Below are 14,948 nucleotides of genomic sequence, written 5' to 3' on the forward strand. Positions count from 1 at the left end.
ATTCACTATATTAATTAATTATTATAAATAATTTTTTATACGATCGATAAATCAGAGAGAAGATAATTTCTACCTTATCGACAACTGTCGGTAAGAAATTCATTTTAGTTAGCACCGGGACCACCAGTAGTAAACTATGGTAGTAGGAAACGTTCCCATTGGTTGCTTGCTGGACGACGATTTTGAAATGCTTTTTTACGATCATGAAGATGCACCGACATGTGTCTATACTCCACACATTCGATCTATGATCAGAATAGGAAAGCTTGTAGTGAGCATCGCGAAAAAGGGCGTTGTATGACACAAGAAGTATATTATAAAACTAATTTAGTTTAAAGAACATATATTTGTAGTGCGGTTCTGTAATCTTACAGTTTATGGCGCAACAAAAGAGATAGATCGAATTAGTCAGCTGCAAGCTGCGGTATAGTGTCGGTGTTTGTTACTGATTTTTTTCTTGTGGTGGCCAACGGGCCAAAAATGGCGGAGAGGATGAAGGCGACTGCACCGACGACGTCTCGACCAGTTCCAATGAAACTTTTTGCTGCTTGGGAAGTTGATCGTACTGCACCGAATTGTATACCAAGGTAATTCAAACAAAACTACCCTTGTACATTTATTTTCATCGATTGTTAAATGCGTCGAGCTTATATTTATCCAAAGTCAACGCGTCACTCTGAATACGAGGTCTCTTCTCTTTCTTTTTTTCTTTCTTTTTTCTTATCTATGGTAACTCTTATACATTTTATACCAATAAACAATTTTTTTTTTTTTTTTTTTTTTAAATATTTTTCAATATTTCTACAAAGACGTATGGTTGTGTTGAAATATTTCAACATTTGTCAACGATATTTAATTTCTCGATGACACATCAATGTATTATCGCAATAATAACCCGAGGACTTTAACATGTGTGACTATCTGTCATCTGTCAACAGATTTCTCACATGTATCAAAATGTCAATGAACATTCGATGAAATTTTGTAATTTTTAACGCAATACAATAAGACATCATTTTTTTTATTATATATTTTATGTGATCATTTGTATTTTTTTATTTAAATTTATTTAGAAATTTATAAATGTTTTATTTAGGTGTATAGGTATAATAAAGGTATAGGTATGATTTGCAATGTGCATTTATTTGTAATCAAAATGAAAAATTCAATAATATCAATATTACAAGTATATCAATTTCTTTTTATTGTAATATGTACCATTAGGAATAATGTTGTAATATGTTTTTGATCTTTTAATATACTCTATATAGTACATAAATAAATGCTCATGATCTTTAGGGACTCTTTAGAAGTGTAATGCTCCAACTGCGATTATACTTAATAATCTTTACTACCTTGAATAGGATACATATATTATTGAAGGCCGGATGGGTAAAGTTACCATGAATTTAACTATAAATGAAGGGGAAGTGATATTAAATCGTAGATTGAATATCGTTGATATATATATACACACAACATGTTTTACGCACTAATATAATAATATTACAATTATGAATTATTATATTGTAATATTATACATAATATATATATATAATATTTTAATAATATAATTTAAAATAAATTAAAATATAATAAGATTCTTTCCCAAAGTCTCACATCGATGCTTCATTTTGTTTTTCTTATCAAATCTTGATAAATTCAGAGATAAAACTGTTTTTTTTTTTAGAAGATATATATATGAATGGGATTTGTTTTTCTTCAAATTTTTTAAATACACATATGTATTACAGATTATGTTCCTTGACATTAACACGTCTGGTTACACTTCGGCCTTTGGGTTCTGATTTAACATCCATCATAATTGCTGTAAAAATGCACAGTTCTAAAAGAACGTTGCGTTCTAATGAAATGATTATACCAACTGGAGGTATGTTAGATACTGAGTTAGAATTACAATTTGCTCTTCAATATCCACATTATCTCAAGAGAGATGGCAATAAATTATTAATATTATTGCAAAGAAGAAAACGTTATAAAAATCGTACAATGCTCGGATATAAGACTCTAGCTGAGGGAGTGATTAACATGGCCCAGGTAAATTGTAATATACATTAAACATTTTTGTCAAGTTTTATGCTTATTATTTACATTCATATGTTTATTGAACATAAATAAAGAGCTAGAGTTATAGGTGTTACAGAAACAAATGGATCTTGAATTAGAATTGATATCCGACAAAGCAGAAAAGTATGGTGGACATTCTGTGGCTCTAGCACGTGTTAGTGTAATAGCACTAAGCTCTCAACCAGTTGATCATGATAAAAGACTTACCAATGATCCAAATGAAAGATTGTGTCCAGAATATAGTGACGAGGAAGAAGAATTCAGTTCGGAGGCTGAAGCTGAAGGTAGTGATAGTGAACCAACTCTGGAAGTACATAGACGAAAAAGTCGTGGAAAAATTCCTACTAATGCTAGAGTGCGTAAAACATCCTTTCTTTTGATTTAAAAAAAACTTTGTTTTTATTTATCTTAAATTCTTGAGAAATGACTAGACAATGTTAAATTGTATTATTTCGTGTATTTTACAGCAAAGAAATCTCAAACAAAAATTTATAGCCCTTTTGAAGAGGTTCAGAGTCTCCGAAGATTTGGATCACGATCAAGAAGAAATTGGACAAAAACTTTCAGGTATATGCATACTCGATGATAAATGCTTCCTTCGGCCCTTATATTCGGCCGATCCTAAACTGGGACCAAGATAATCGAAGCTGTATGTACTAGATTTTGTACGTAATCGTATCGCGTTAATTACTATTCTCAGGGGGCGATATGGAGATTGAAGAACTATTCGACGAACTCGAAGATTTGTCGGACAGTGGTCCAGAATTGGATACTATGTCTGTCAGTAGTACACCAAAGCCTTCGCTACGGCCTTTTTTCAGTTCCAGTCGATCTCTTTTAACACCTCCACATTCAGGTAAAACTCGACGTCTTTCATTTTATTTTTTTATTTTTATCTCCTTTTTGTTTTCTACCATTCATACCACTTTTCTATCTTCTCTATTCTCTTTCTCTCTTTTTCTTCCCCTTCTTTGCTTTATCTCATCCTTAATCCTTCTATTTTTCTATTTAGCTTATAGAAAACGCGTTTTGAATCATTCCATTCTTTGTATTATGTACTTTGGTTGTTAATCACAGAAAAAAAGTATCTTTCATTGACGCGTTTTAATATTATAAAATTGTAATATTCCATTATTGGCATAATGTCTCTCTCTAATATCCAATACATCTAACACGGTAAGGATCATATTGTGCTCTATCTAAGATATGTGTTAATTGTTAATGCTTCAAGTTGCAAACTTTTTGTTTATTTTACGACAAAACGCTTTTCTCACGAATTATTCCATTTATGCGAGTTAAGAAAATAATTAATAACATTTTCAAACATCATCGTATACCAAAAGTACATTTTTCATTATAATTATCAGACAACAAATGTTGACGTTTGAAGAAATATACAATATATTATTGAATGTATTAAATTGATAAAGGTTTTATAAACGGAACCAATGTCGTGAGCGTATATAGACATGAATTATTTTCTTTATATATATTGTAGTATGTATTTTGTGTGTACATATTATTTCATGTACTGCTGTATACGTATATACGTTGTTAACAAACATCGTGAGTAGAAGCAGCACTATTTCATATATGTCTTTCATATTTGATTCAGGACTTATAAGTGAATAATAATATGAACAAAGTGCAAGGTGCATATATAAAATATATTACATTAACCACGCATATATACATCATTATATATCTATCGTATCAAGAGAGAGTTGATAATGTTATTGCTTCTATTACTACATTACACATATAATTAGTTTGATAATATCAGGAAGATCATAATTTATAATATCTTTTTATTCTTATCATTTATAAATGTCATATTTTCGTATAATTAGTTATTGATGCTGCATGATAATTTATTCTATACAAATAAATATGATAGTAATCCTTTCAGAAAGGATGGCTTATTTTATTTTGAATATATATATATATATATTATTAATGTGCATTCATATTTTTTGGAATCAAATCATTTGCTCAACGCATTTTGCTTTAGTTTTTATTTTCACACATTGAATTATTACAGAAGATCAGATTGCACGCAAGTCATATAAGCATCAACGTATAATATATGTACGTATAGACGTTGGAAATTCTACTTACGTACATCTACTTACAAGAGTTCGAGAATGTATTTGATTTTGTGGACTTCCAAAATATATTATGTTATACAAACTATGATATAAAATCGATCATCTATATCTGGATCTGGAAATTTTTAACTAAGTCAAGATTTGGTCGGTTGGCTTTGCACTGTTGCATGTTACAATTCGGTAGTAGTAACAAGAGGGGAAGCTGACAACAACACAATGAGTACCGTAAATCAACACTACATTGGAAGTCAACCAGCCAAAGACAAGCAGCATATTGGACATACACCATCAGCAGGTATGTAACGTGAAAATTCGATATAACACATACAATAGTATCAGTGAGTAAAATTCAAAAAGAACAGCATGTTTTTTTTATATATATATAAATTCAGCATGAAAAGAAAGAAAAAAATGTATCGTCGTAATAGTATCAAGTATGTAATATCTATCTATAGCTTTAATAATCTGAATAAGCTTCAAATAAGTAATATTTATTTGGAGTTATTTATTTAAGTATTTTTTTTTTTTTTTATTATTATCTGTCTTATCTTCCTTTTGTTATTTTCTTTTTTTATTTCTTTCTTTCTTGCTTAATAAATTTATGTTTTGTTATGTGTGTTTTAAAGTGACCCAATTAATTCAGTGCTTTGATATTAAATTCATTGCATTTAGGAATTCGACAGTTTCCTTGAAAGCTGAATCAAAGTCATCGAAATTAATGGAGAAAAAATATTTCAAAGAATAAGATGTATTACTTTATAAATAAATATACTAAATTTGTTCAAAAGGCACCGAATTAATTGCTATATCTAATATAGTAATCTTGTAATTAAGTAAAAAATCAAATTATTATTATTGATATAAATTGGTCAAAATAGTTTTATAAATTGATATGATTATATTAACCATTTAAGCATTAAGTTTATTAATTACCTATAATTAATATCATCAAAGATTAAAATTCAAAATTATAAAGTTTATCTTTATAAAATATATCAATGCATTTATTCCGATAGAGTTCAGAATAGGCCTAGTACTGGAACTTTGGTCGTCCGTGATAAAACTTTTGAACAGGTCAGCAACTTTAGGTATATTTAGGATCGATCATAAATCAGACGAACGAAATTAACGAAGAACTTAAGAAAAGGAATCAATCTAGACAATTCATGTTTTTATTCGGTTAACAAATTACTCAGCTCGCGGTTGCTGTTTAGGCGATTAAAAATCAAGATATACAGGACAATCATCCTGCCGGTAGTCCTTTATGGTTGCGAATTGTGGTCGCTTACGTTACGGGATGAAAAGAAATGTAGGGTTTTCGAAAACAAAGTTCTTCGTAAAATGTTCGGTGCAAAACGCGATGAGGAAACGGGAAAATGGAAAAAACTCCATAACGTTTGAAGTACATCGATTGTACAATAAACCGGACATTATCAATGTCGTAAAATCATGCCGATTAAGATGGGCTGGTCACGTGACGCGGTGCATGGGGGAGAGGATCGAACGGCGCACAAAATATTGGTCGGTATACCAAACGGGAAAAGACCACTAGGTAGACCGAGACTTAGATGGGAGGATAATATTAGAAGAGACCTGAAAAAAATAGGATACGAAGACCGTTCAGGGACGGGAACAATGGCGGGATTTGGTATTTGCAGCAATGAACTTTCAAGTTCCCAATGCCAATTAATAATAATAATCAATGCATTTATTATAATTTACATGATCTATTTATTATTATTTTGTGTAAAGTAATTTTGAAAGTATAGTTTTTATAAACAATTCATTAATAAAAATCTTTGTTATATTTATTTTAATTTCATAAAAATGTATAAATTCGTATAATAAACTAAATAGTAAAGGTGTAAGAAGAATAAATGCATAACAGCATTTTGTATTCCTGTAATAATTTCTTTTTAGCAATTACATTTCTTTTTGATTGCATTTTTATATTAATACAATGATTTTTGTTTATTTTATTGAAATATACAATTAATAGTTTAATTTTAATGATTTAACAGGTTTGTTTGAATGAATGCATCTAGTAATTTTTATTGGCTTTCTCCATTCTTAGTCTTTCTCTTTCTCTCTTTCTTTCTCCTGTTTTCTCTCTCTCTCTCTCTCTCTCTCTCTCTCTTTTTCAATCTTACACATAAATCTTACGTACATACTTTAATCGTGTCCATCGGTCCTCTATATACGTACGTATATATTTCTGATATCAATTTTTCTATTGATTTCTATCAATCATTTAATTGATGTTATACTACTTTTCAGTAATCAACCCTACTTGAACGTGATAATTTTATTATAACAACATACGTATATATATATGAATATATGTGAAAGTAATTTTATTAAACAGATCCTGTATATATTGAAAAATGGATCTTTCTATCTTTCTCTTTCTCTTTTTTTTTTCTTTCTATCATTTATTCTCTTACTTTCTCTCTTTCTCTCTCTTTATTTTTCTCTCTCAGGTAAATCTCACATCGTTACTAATTATTAATATTATTATCAACAAATCGCGAATGTAGTTTACGTAAATGGACTTCACCTTCTATCTCTTATCTATTTATCATTGAAATAAATTGTTAATAATCTACAGCATATAATATAATAACAATTTTATAAGACAAGTGGAAAGTAACATGATTATGTTACAGAACGTGGCGTCGACAGACAGAGTGACGATAGTTCAAGGAGGGCAGACAGCGATTCTCATCCGGAAAATTGGACCGATCATGAAGCTAATGATCCGCCAAGTATCGTCGCCGGATCTCCACCAAAGTCAGAACAACCGAATAAAAATGAAAGTTCCGACAGGAGAAGTAGACTTTTTACTCGTGATCGTGGAACACCTGGTAGCAATAAATCTAAAAAGCATAGTCTCAGTGTCGACTTAAAACCATCTGGTGACTCTAGTAGTTCAGAGGTACTTGGACATTTGTTCAATAATATTACATGTATATGTAGATATGTAATATCAATGATGATAAGATTTTTCGTAATGACAGCCGAGGAAGGTCCTAGTCGAACAGTTGAGTCGCGTCTTGCCGGATGACAGTTTACCGGAAGCTGTATCCCTGATTTCTTTAGCAGACCCAGGAGGTGCTGTACTTGCTGCAAGACTTCAAGAGAGAAATCACAAAGTACTTACTACTGCTTCCCCTGCGGATATACGTGCCACATTCACGTGTTTGGTAACAAGGATACAAAAATTGTAATTATTCATTTTATTCGAAATATTTAGTCTAAGAGAAGACAATGAAATAAATGGACATTTTACAACTGTTTTTACTATAGTTGTAACAGTTCTGCCAAGCCGCCTTCCCCGATAAAGGTTGTAATCGCTGGTGGTGATAGTTTTGTAAACGCAGTGCTACGACATTATGTAGAATTATTGAGCTTCAAACCTCCCGATTGGCAAAATTATTTAAAGTTTTTGGTTGTACCTCTTGGCTCTAATACTTTATCTAAATATCTATCATCCGTGGATGCCAAATATTCAGTTCTTTTCGGTGACGAATGGAAAGAATTACTTGAAAGAGAAGGTGGGGGTGCAAGTGAAGGTGCAGCTAGAGTATCCGAATACGTAGCTACAACTAATACTACTTTACCATTGCCAATCGCAGAAGCAATGGTAACATATAGGTAATATCTTTTTAAGTATAAAATGCATGACACTTGTTTTTATAAATAAATGCAAATAAACATTAAGTTTTAATTGAAATCATTTTATTACAGAGAAACTGATGACAGCAGTCAAATATTTATTCCATTTGTAAATGACGTTCGGGTTGGATGTCCTGACAGTAGTTCTTCCGCGTCAGTCGATCTTGAAGAAAGCAATATTACTATGTCCGGTTCTCCACCGTCTTTACCTCCTCCAGGATTATCGATGACAATTCCACCTCCTGGCAGATTGACTCCACCTAGTAGTCCTAATGTAGGCCAACCCATCAGGGAAGGTTGGGAACCTGTAGAATTGCAATTGGATTATTGGGGCAAACAAACTCAAGGAGAAAAAGGCAAGAATACGCTCAGGCAAGCTTTTAGGGTGTTACACGTACAAAGACTTCCACCATTAGGAGAAGCTCCTGGTCATCATCTTTCTATGAATTATACGACCAAAGAGAAGAAACAGAAAAGTATGTACTTGACGTCAATGGCAACAATTATTATACTATTTAATTTGACATATCTAAAATCATACATTTTTTTGTTAATAGTAATGAGATTAGGAAAAAAGAAAGAGAAAGAAAAGGAGAATGAACCGAAAAGTCAAACTGTAGATGGTGTTACACGTTTGATATGTTCGGCAAAAACTCATAACATTCCATTGAGAGGTAAGAGTCTTATTTTATAAAAATTTCTTCTTATTGTTTAATATTTAATGTATGATATTATAAGAGAGCTATTGCATTATGGATGTTTTTTTTTTTTTTTACTTTAGTGAGCATCGATGGTACTGAATGGTACAGTGTGAAATTTTTCCAACTATCGGCGCAGTGGCAAACGCACATCAAGACCTTCCCTCTAGCCCTCTTTGATTATACTCCTCAGCCACAAATTTTGAACCCTGTATGAAATCTTTCCCTTTTATCATTAATTAAATTTCCTTAAATTTGTGTATTTAATATTCCATGATGGGGTAACATTGAGAGACTGTGCTTAAATAGTAGAAATATGCAATATCAATATAATAACCAGCAAATTCTTGGAACTGCCTCGTTATTATTAGAGATTAACCATTATGATTTTTATGAATAACTTATTAAGTGTAGAAATTAATTTGATGCCTCGATATTACAATTATTTATAAACTCTAATTTGAATTGTTGTAAATAATCTTTCGTCATTTTATAACGTTTAACTATCAAACATTTGACTATTAATCAAAAGAAAAACTATTAGTTAACAATATGGTTGGCATGACTCATATGTTTGTTTAAGAAAAAAAAAAAAAAAAACACTAAATTAATCTCTACGCATATATATATATATATATATAATATGTTTTATCTCCTAATTGCATATAAATCATATATTATCATTTCTATTTCTTCGCCTATTCGTATAATACAATATATTTATACCTAATGCGAGCTCAATTTTCATTACAATGTTCATTTAACAATGTTCATTATTTTGATATTGATCCATAAATCTGGGAAAGTGCAATTTTAATATATAATTTATTCCACAATTTCTTAACATGTTATTTGCATAATAGACTTTGTATACAACTGAGGAATACGAAAAAATGCACATAGTTATTGATTATATTAATTATAAAGCTATTATTATATATTTAGCCAAATGTTTCTGTATTTCGCTTATTATTTTATTTTTCTATTTAGAAATCTTACTTAAGTTGTACATATGTTTATTTGATCATAATATGAAGATATTATTGAATCTCTTCAAAATGATTTCTTTTTTACAATTGCTTTTATCCATATTAATTATATTATGACGTAATATAATTATATACATTTATTTTTTTTTTTAATTATAACATTGATTTAAAAATTATGTTTCCTCATTTTTCTTTCTCTTTTTTTTTATTCTTTTGCGATATGCAAAAGATACAGCGACATGAATAATAAATACAACTTTGGATGCACAAATATATATAAAAAAAAACCTCTATAAAATGCTATAATGTTGAAAGGAAATTATGGAACAGTGTCTGTTAATGTTCAGAAAAATAAGATGTTATTTAACAAAAGTATTACCAATATTAACAAATGTTAGGTAAAAGTTTAATATCAATTGACACGTTCCATTTAAACAATTAAATTTCCTGTTATATGTTAGACAATTGTAAACTTAACTTCCACTGCAATAATAATGAAACTTGATGTTCATACATTGTGCCATATAATATGTTTATGTGTTGAGTATTCTATATATATATATATATCCTATTTAACTTGATAATAATTTATTTCTTTTTTTTCTTTAAAGAATAACCAGCTGATATTTTCATTAATTCATTTCTTTACAAGATTAACAATTTATTATTTTATCATCGTTTGAAAGATATATTTTATATTTATAGTTTGTAATTTATAATTTCAGATTTAAAAAAAAATACTCTATTTTCGAATATTTTTATTTAAAAATATATCGTAAATATAAGAAAATTTCTATTACAATAATAATAGTAATTATATCAAGATTAGTAATTACAATTACTATTGTTGCCTTTATTATACTACTGTTGCTGTTGCTGTTGTTGCTGTTGTTGCTGCTGATGCTGCTGATGTTGCTGCTATTGCTGTTCTCACTACTATTACTACTACAGGAATTATTATGAATATTATTAACTATGATCATCATCTTGAAAATATTACATACTGATAAAAATATTAAATTGGCCAACTGTAAAAAATATTGTTTCTGTATTTCTGTTGCTCATTAACGATTTTGGTAAGCATACTGTAAATATGAAAAGTATGAACAATTAGCATTAATATTTCTTTAAATAATGTGAATGTTATCTTTTAAAAAATACAGAGATAACATACACATAAATAACATATATATATTTTGTATTTTCTAACTTTCTTCTTCCTTGATAAAACGATAAAAATGTAATTGTTTTATGCAACATATATACGTATGTGTCACCTTGATTGCCTAATGCCAACCTAATATGTGAATGACTCTATCCAATTTATAAAAAGATTCTATTTACATGTTACTGTATAACAAGTGCAATGATAGAAAGGTCCGGCAATGATTACCACTTGCTAAAGTAAAAATTAATGAATATTTTAACATGCTTTCATATTATTTGCTGGTCTATATACGATTATTTATTAATAATAAGTATATGTATAAATGTGTATTTGTAAATTTCATTGGTGTGATTAGGAAATGAATATTTTGTCTGCATTTTTAGAAATAATAGTATTACTAAAGTTAAATTCATGAAGAGCAGTATTGAATGATATGTGTTCATTCCAATCAATATATCAAAATTAATGAAAATTGACATATGCGTATATTCATCATTTTATAAGATATTTATTATCATAAAACGTACAAATGTTTGATAAAATTTGCTTTTGACACATTATTACCATGTATACATATATATTGAGTTGCTTATCAACAGTTTTCAAATATGCAGAAATATTTTAAGTGAATAATTTCATTATTCATATTTATATCATGTATCTAACAATTCTAATCATAGGAAATAGTGTTTTTTGTATATCTATTCATTTCTTTCACAAAAAAATGTTGTTTTTTTCTTTTTTAGTAACTGATTAAATATTTTATTTAAAAACATGTAAATTTTACATGCACTTTTATAAATAATCAAATGCCAAATAATCATATAAACAAAACAAAAAATGTATACCTCGTATATTATTCAAAGTATTTACATACTCATATATCATCATGTACAAGTTGAGTATTTATAATGTTGCATATATAACATAGATTATTAATATTCGAATAAATAAAAAATAAACAAAAAAAATAAATAAAAAAGCAGAAACTGGTTAGTATTTAATAAAAATGTAAATTTGTTTTTTTTTTTTTTCATTGATTTTTTTCTTCTAATATAATATTACTAATTATAAATGAATAATTGTAGTTGTAATGTTTTGTCTTTATTTTTTATAATGATTTTAATATAAAATCTAATAATATTATAATACAATATCTATATATTATTATATGAGTTATAATGAATAAAATTTGTTGTATTATCAGCTCATGATCTGATGATATATACATAAATGCACAAGTAATTGAATTAATAAACATAACTCGCCATTTTTTATTCTAATCACAATCTTATATTATTATTTCATAGGGATATAGATGACTGTTGAATGAGCATACATAGTTTTAAAAAAAAAGTCTAACTAGATGAGCCTATGTTATTTTAATTTAATATAGCAATACTTTTCAGATTGTGATAGTACTTTATAATATATATATATAATAAATACAACAAATATAAAATATATATTTGTCTTTAGTATTGATAGTTTTATTGAAATAAAAAAAAAAAAGAAAAAGAACAATTGGTCAGAGCTTATAAAAAAGCGATTAATATTTTGTTTCAAGTTGATTATATTTTCATTCATATTGGAAAAATTCGTTATAAGATTGTCAAATGTTGAAATCAATAAATGTCTGATATATCATAGTAGTAATATCATAAAGTGGTATGTCAAATGTTTTATATGTGTAATCGTATATACATATGTTTATGTAAATAATGGAGAGACAAGAGAGAAGAAGATGTGATGGACCGTTTTAGATATAATTTTTCGTGCTAACTTTATATCATCTTTTAGCGTAATATGAAACTTTTGTGATTTATTTCAATCTTCAAAAATGACTGCCAGACGTTTGAAAATGTGACTTTATCATAAGATAGTTATTTTTATCTTTCTTTCTTTTTTTTTTTTTTTTTTCACTATCGTATCTTTATTTATAAGATCATGTTTTGGTAGAAAATTTGTTTAAATATACATGGAGAATAAAAAATCATTTCGATTAATTTTCATTAGTTCTTACATTGATTGTTATGCACGATCGATATTATTCGATCGACAGTTGATTTCATTTGAATTTGAATTCTTGTGGTAATATAATGTTAATAAAAATGATATTGGACGTACGTTACAATCCTCCCATTCGTGTAATATTTTATTAATTTTAAAGCTAAATTTCAGCTATATGCAATTAGTTTGTTTATATAAGTGAGTACTATTGCAAAGTTAAAATATATATATGAAATAAATTAGTAATATAATAATCGGCATAATTATCTGTATAATTACACCTTCAAACAAACAAAAAAAAAAGAAAACATTCGTTGTATTATATTTATTTGAGATAAATATTCAATATTAATGATTCCGAAAGTGTATATAAAAATTACATTATCGAAAAACTGAGAGATTATATTTAAAATTCATGAACGTTTATCAAAATCTACCGTTGTTTAACACTTATTATCGATAGTATAATAAGTGCAAATGTGTATGTGAATATTTCATTGATAAAATAATCAGATTAAATAAATAAATCAAATGTAACATGTAAATGGACAATAAGTCTTCGATTATTATATATAAAAATGCAACAAGAATGAAACATTTTGTTAACGAAACACACTACGATTTTCCTTTTTTGAACCTTTGTCTAGCTAAAGCTTTATTATATTTTGGATGTTTCTCTTGTTCATTTTCTTTATCAGTTTCGTTATTCTCAAATTTGTCCTTGTTGTCTTCGGGATAAAGATCTATTGGTGGTTCAAGCAATGATTTCCTTTGACATTTGACAAAATAACGAAATCCTTTTGCAATACAAAATCCTAGCATTGCGATTGAAATTGTTAGTAAGGCCATCAATAATGGATGCTGTAATTTACAGGAAAAAAAAACATAATTGCATTCCACACAAGATTTCAACTTTCTTTATGATATATTTAAAATATTTTGTATCTTACCGTCAATGTAGGCTTGTTAGTAAATACATAATCTGCTATAACAACTATTACACCAAGAATGATACCAACTCCTGCACCGAGCCATGGGATTTGTTGATCAGCTGTAATGTAAAGTAACATAATTTATTAATTATCACATCAAAGTAATCAAAGAAAATAATCAGAATATTAAATATGTTACCTCTTCTATCCTTCATTAGCATCATGGATGTTTTATTAATTGCTGTTAAAATACCAGGTTCATTTGGTTGCAATGACAGTGCTTTATTATAAGACTGTAAAGCTTCGCTAAAACGGAAAGTTTGAGATTCAACTTCGGCTTTCCTAAAATAACCCTAAAACAAAAGTCATTGATCCGCATTAAAGAATACAAGAATAAATGAATTTTTATATTTGTTCCTTTCTTTCTTATTTACTTTCGTCCAATCAGGTTTTAATTGTATTGTCATTAGAGCATCTTCCATTGCAAAATGATATTGATGCATCTTTAAAAAGACAAATGAACGATTACTGTAAAGAGAATAATTTTGTGGATCCAATTTGATCGCATGAGTGTAATGAAACATAGCCTCTTCATATTTTTGTTCTTTAACACATGCATTTCCTAATTCCTTTAAATTTTGTACCTGAAAGTTCAAAATTCATACCTGTATAAACTGTCTGACATTTGTTGTTTTGTTTTTCTAAAACATTTACAGTAAAATATACAGTAGAAGTAATTGATGATAATAAAATTTCTTAGAACTTACCTCGTTCTCTCGAGGATTTGACATTTTGCATAAGTTTAGATAAGACTTAACTTAGAAAGTACAAATTTTCTCATAAGATTTGAATTATCGTAGGTTGTATATCATTGTATTAAAAACCGACAGCATTCTCCTTATTAAAAAATTGAATAAAAATAATAAAGATAAGAAAAGATGAGAACCATTTGGTCGTGTATACTTACCGGTGCAGTCATGCGCAAGACAAGTCACGTTATGGCAAATCCACGTAGTGCACCATTCTATCGCATTACTGTATATAACCTATATAGTGTATTTCGTTTCATTATGTCTTTCTTTCCTCATATGACAGATGTAATGCGCATGCGTTTATTCTACTGTAGTAAAAGTCAAGTATCTAATATATATATATATATATAGATAATACAAATGTTTAAGGTTAATAATTTTATATGAATAATATATGAATACATTTATTTATATATTTATTTATTTGTAAATTAGTTTGTTATAGAAATAGAAGAAAATTCTTTGAAT

At 28.1% G+C, this 14,948-nt stretch overlaps 2 protein-coding genes across 4 annotated transcripts; one reads left to right on the top strand and one right to left on the bottom strand.

The window, feature by feature from the left end:
- The first annotated feature begins 221 nt into the window (after positions 1 to 221).
- Positions 222 to 10,802, top strand: KrT95D (phosphofurin acidic cluster sorting protein KrT95D). Of its 3 annotated transcripts, XM_015336287.2 has the most exons (12): positions 222 to 587; positions 1,755 to 2,058; positions 2,156 to 2,443; positions 2,556 to 2,655; positions 2,789 to 2,944; positions 4,381 to 4,491; positions 6,863 to 7,131; positions 7,214 to 7,419; positions 7,503 to 7,850; positions 7,944 to 8,347; positions 8,429 to 8,545; positions 8,653 to 10,802. In XM_015336287.2, the coding sequence occupies exons 1-12, from the start codon at positions 481 to 483 to the stop codon at positions 8,784 to 8,786; spliced, it is 2,544 nt and encodes an 847-aa protein (XP_015191773.2). In that variant the 5' UTR covers positions 222 to 480; the 3' UTR covers positions 8,787 to 10,802. The 3 variants fall into 3 exon arrangements, with proteins under 3 accessions (XP_015191773.2, XP_015191775.2, XP_015191774.2); XM_015336288.2 differs by lacking the exon at positions 4,381 to 4,491 and having other exon boundaries at positions 223 to 587; XM_015336289.2 differs by lacking the exons at positions 2,789 to 2,944; positions 4,381 to 4,491.
- A 1,810-nt stretch (positions 10,803 to 12,612) lies between these two features.
- On the bottom strand, positions 12,613 to 14,763 carry LOC107074554 (uncharacterized). The gene is made up of 6 exons (XM_015336077.2): positions 14,636 to 14,763; positions 14,436 to 14,565; positions 14,103 to 14,312; positions 13,868 to 14,021; positions 13,687 to 13,787; positions 12,613 to 13,597 (listed from the first exon to the last, which is right to left on the bottom strand). Exons 2-6 carry the CDS (start codon positions 14,457 to 14,459, stop codon positions 13,352 to 13,354), a joined length of 735 nt encoding a protein of 244 aa, XP_015191563.1. The 5' UTR covers positions 14,460 to 14,565; positions 14,636 to 14,763; the 3' UTR covers positions 12,613 to 13,351.
- Between the last annotated feature and the right edge of the window lie 185 nt (positions 14,764 to 14,948).

Source organism: Polistes dominula, unplaced genomic scaffold, assembly GCF_049000335.1.
Source record: "Polistes dominula isolate Pdom_NZ unplaced genomic scaffold, Pdom_raw_medaka contig_82, whole genome shotgun sequence".
NCBI lineage: Eukaryota > Metazoa > Arthropoda > Insecta > Hymenoptera > Vespidae > Polistes > Polistes dominula.

Excerpts from the sequence above, each read along its gene's own strand:
- LOC107074554 (XM_015336077.2), bottom strand. The coding sequence starts at position 14,459 with ATGTCAAATCCTCGAGAGAACGAG. Across the intron at positions 13,788-13,867 it reads GCTAATGAAGGATAGAAGAG|CTGATCAACAAATCCCATGG; the intron begins GTAACATATTTA and ends TTTACATTACAG. Across the intron at positions 13,598-13,686 it reads CTAACAAGCCTACATTGACG|CATCCATTATTGATGGCCTT; the intron begins GTAAGATACAAA and ends TGTAAATTACAG.
- KrT95D (XM_015336287.2), top strand. The coding sequence starts at position 481 with ATGGCGGAGAGGATGAAGGCGACTGCACCGACGACGTCTCGACCAGTT. Across the intron at positions 2,059-2,155 it reads GAGTGATTAACATGGCCCAG|GTGTTACAGAAACAAATGGA; the intron begins GTAAATTGTAAT and ends CTAGAGTTATAG. Across the intron at positions 7,420-7,502 it reads GTAACAAGGATACAAAAATT|TTGTAACAGTTCTGCCAAGC; the intron begins GTAATTATTCAT and ends TTTTTACTATAG.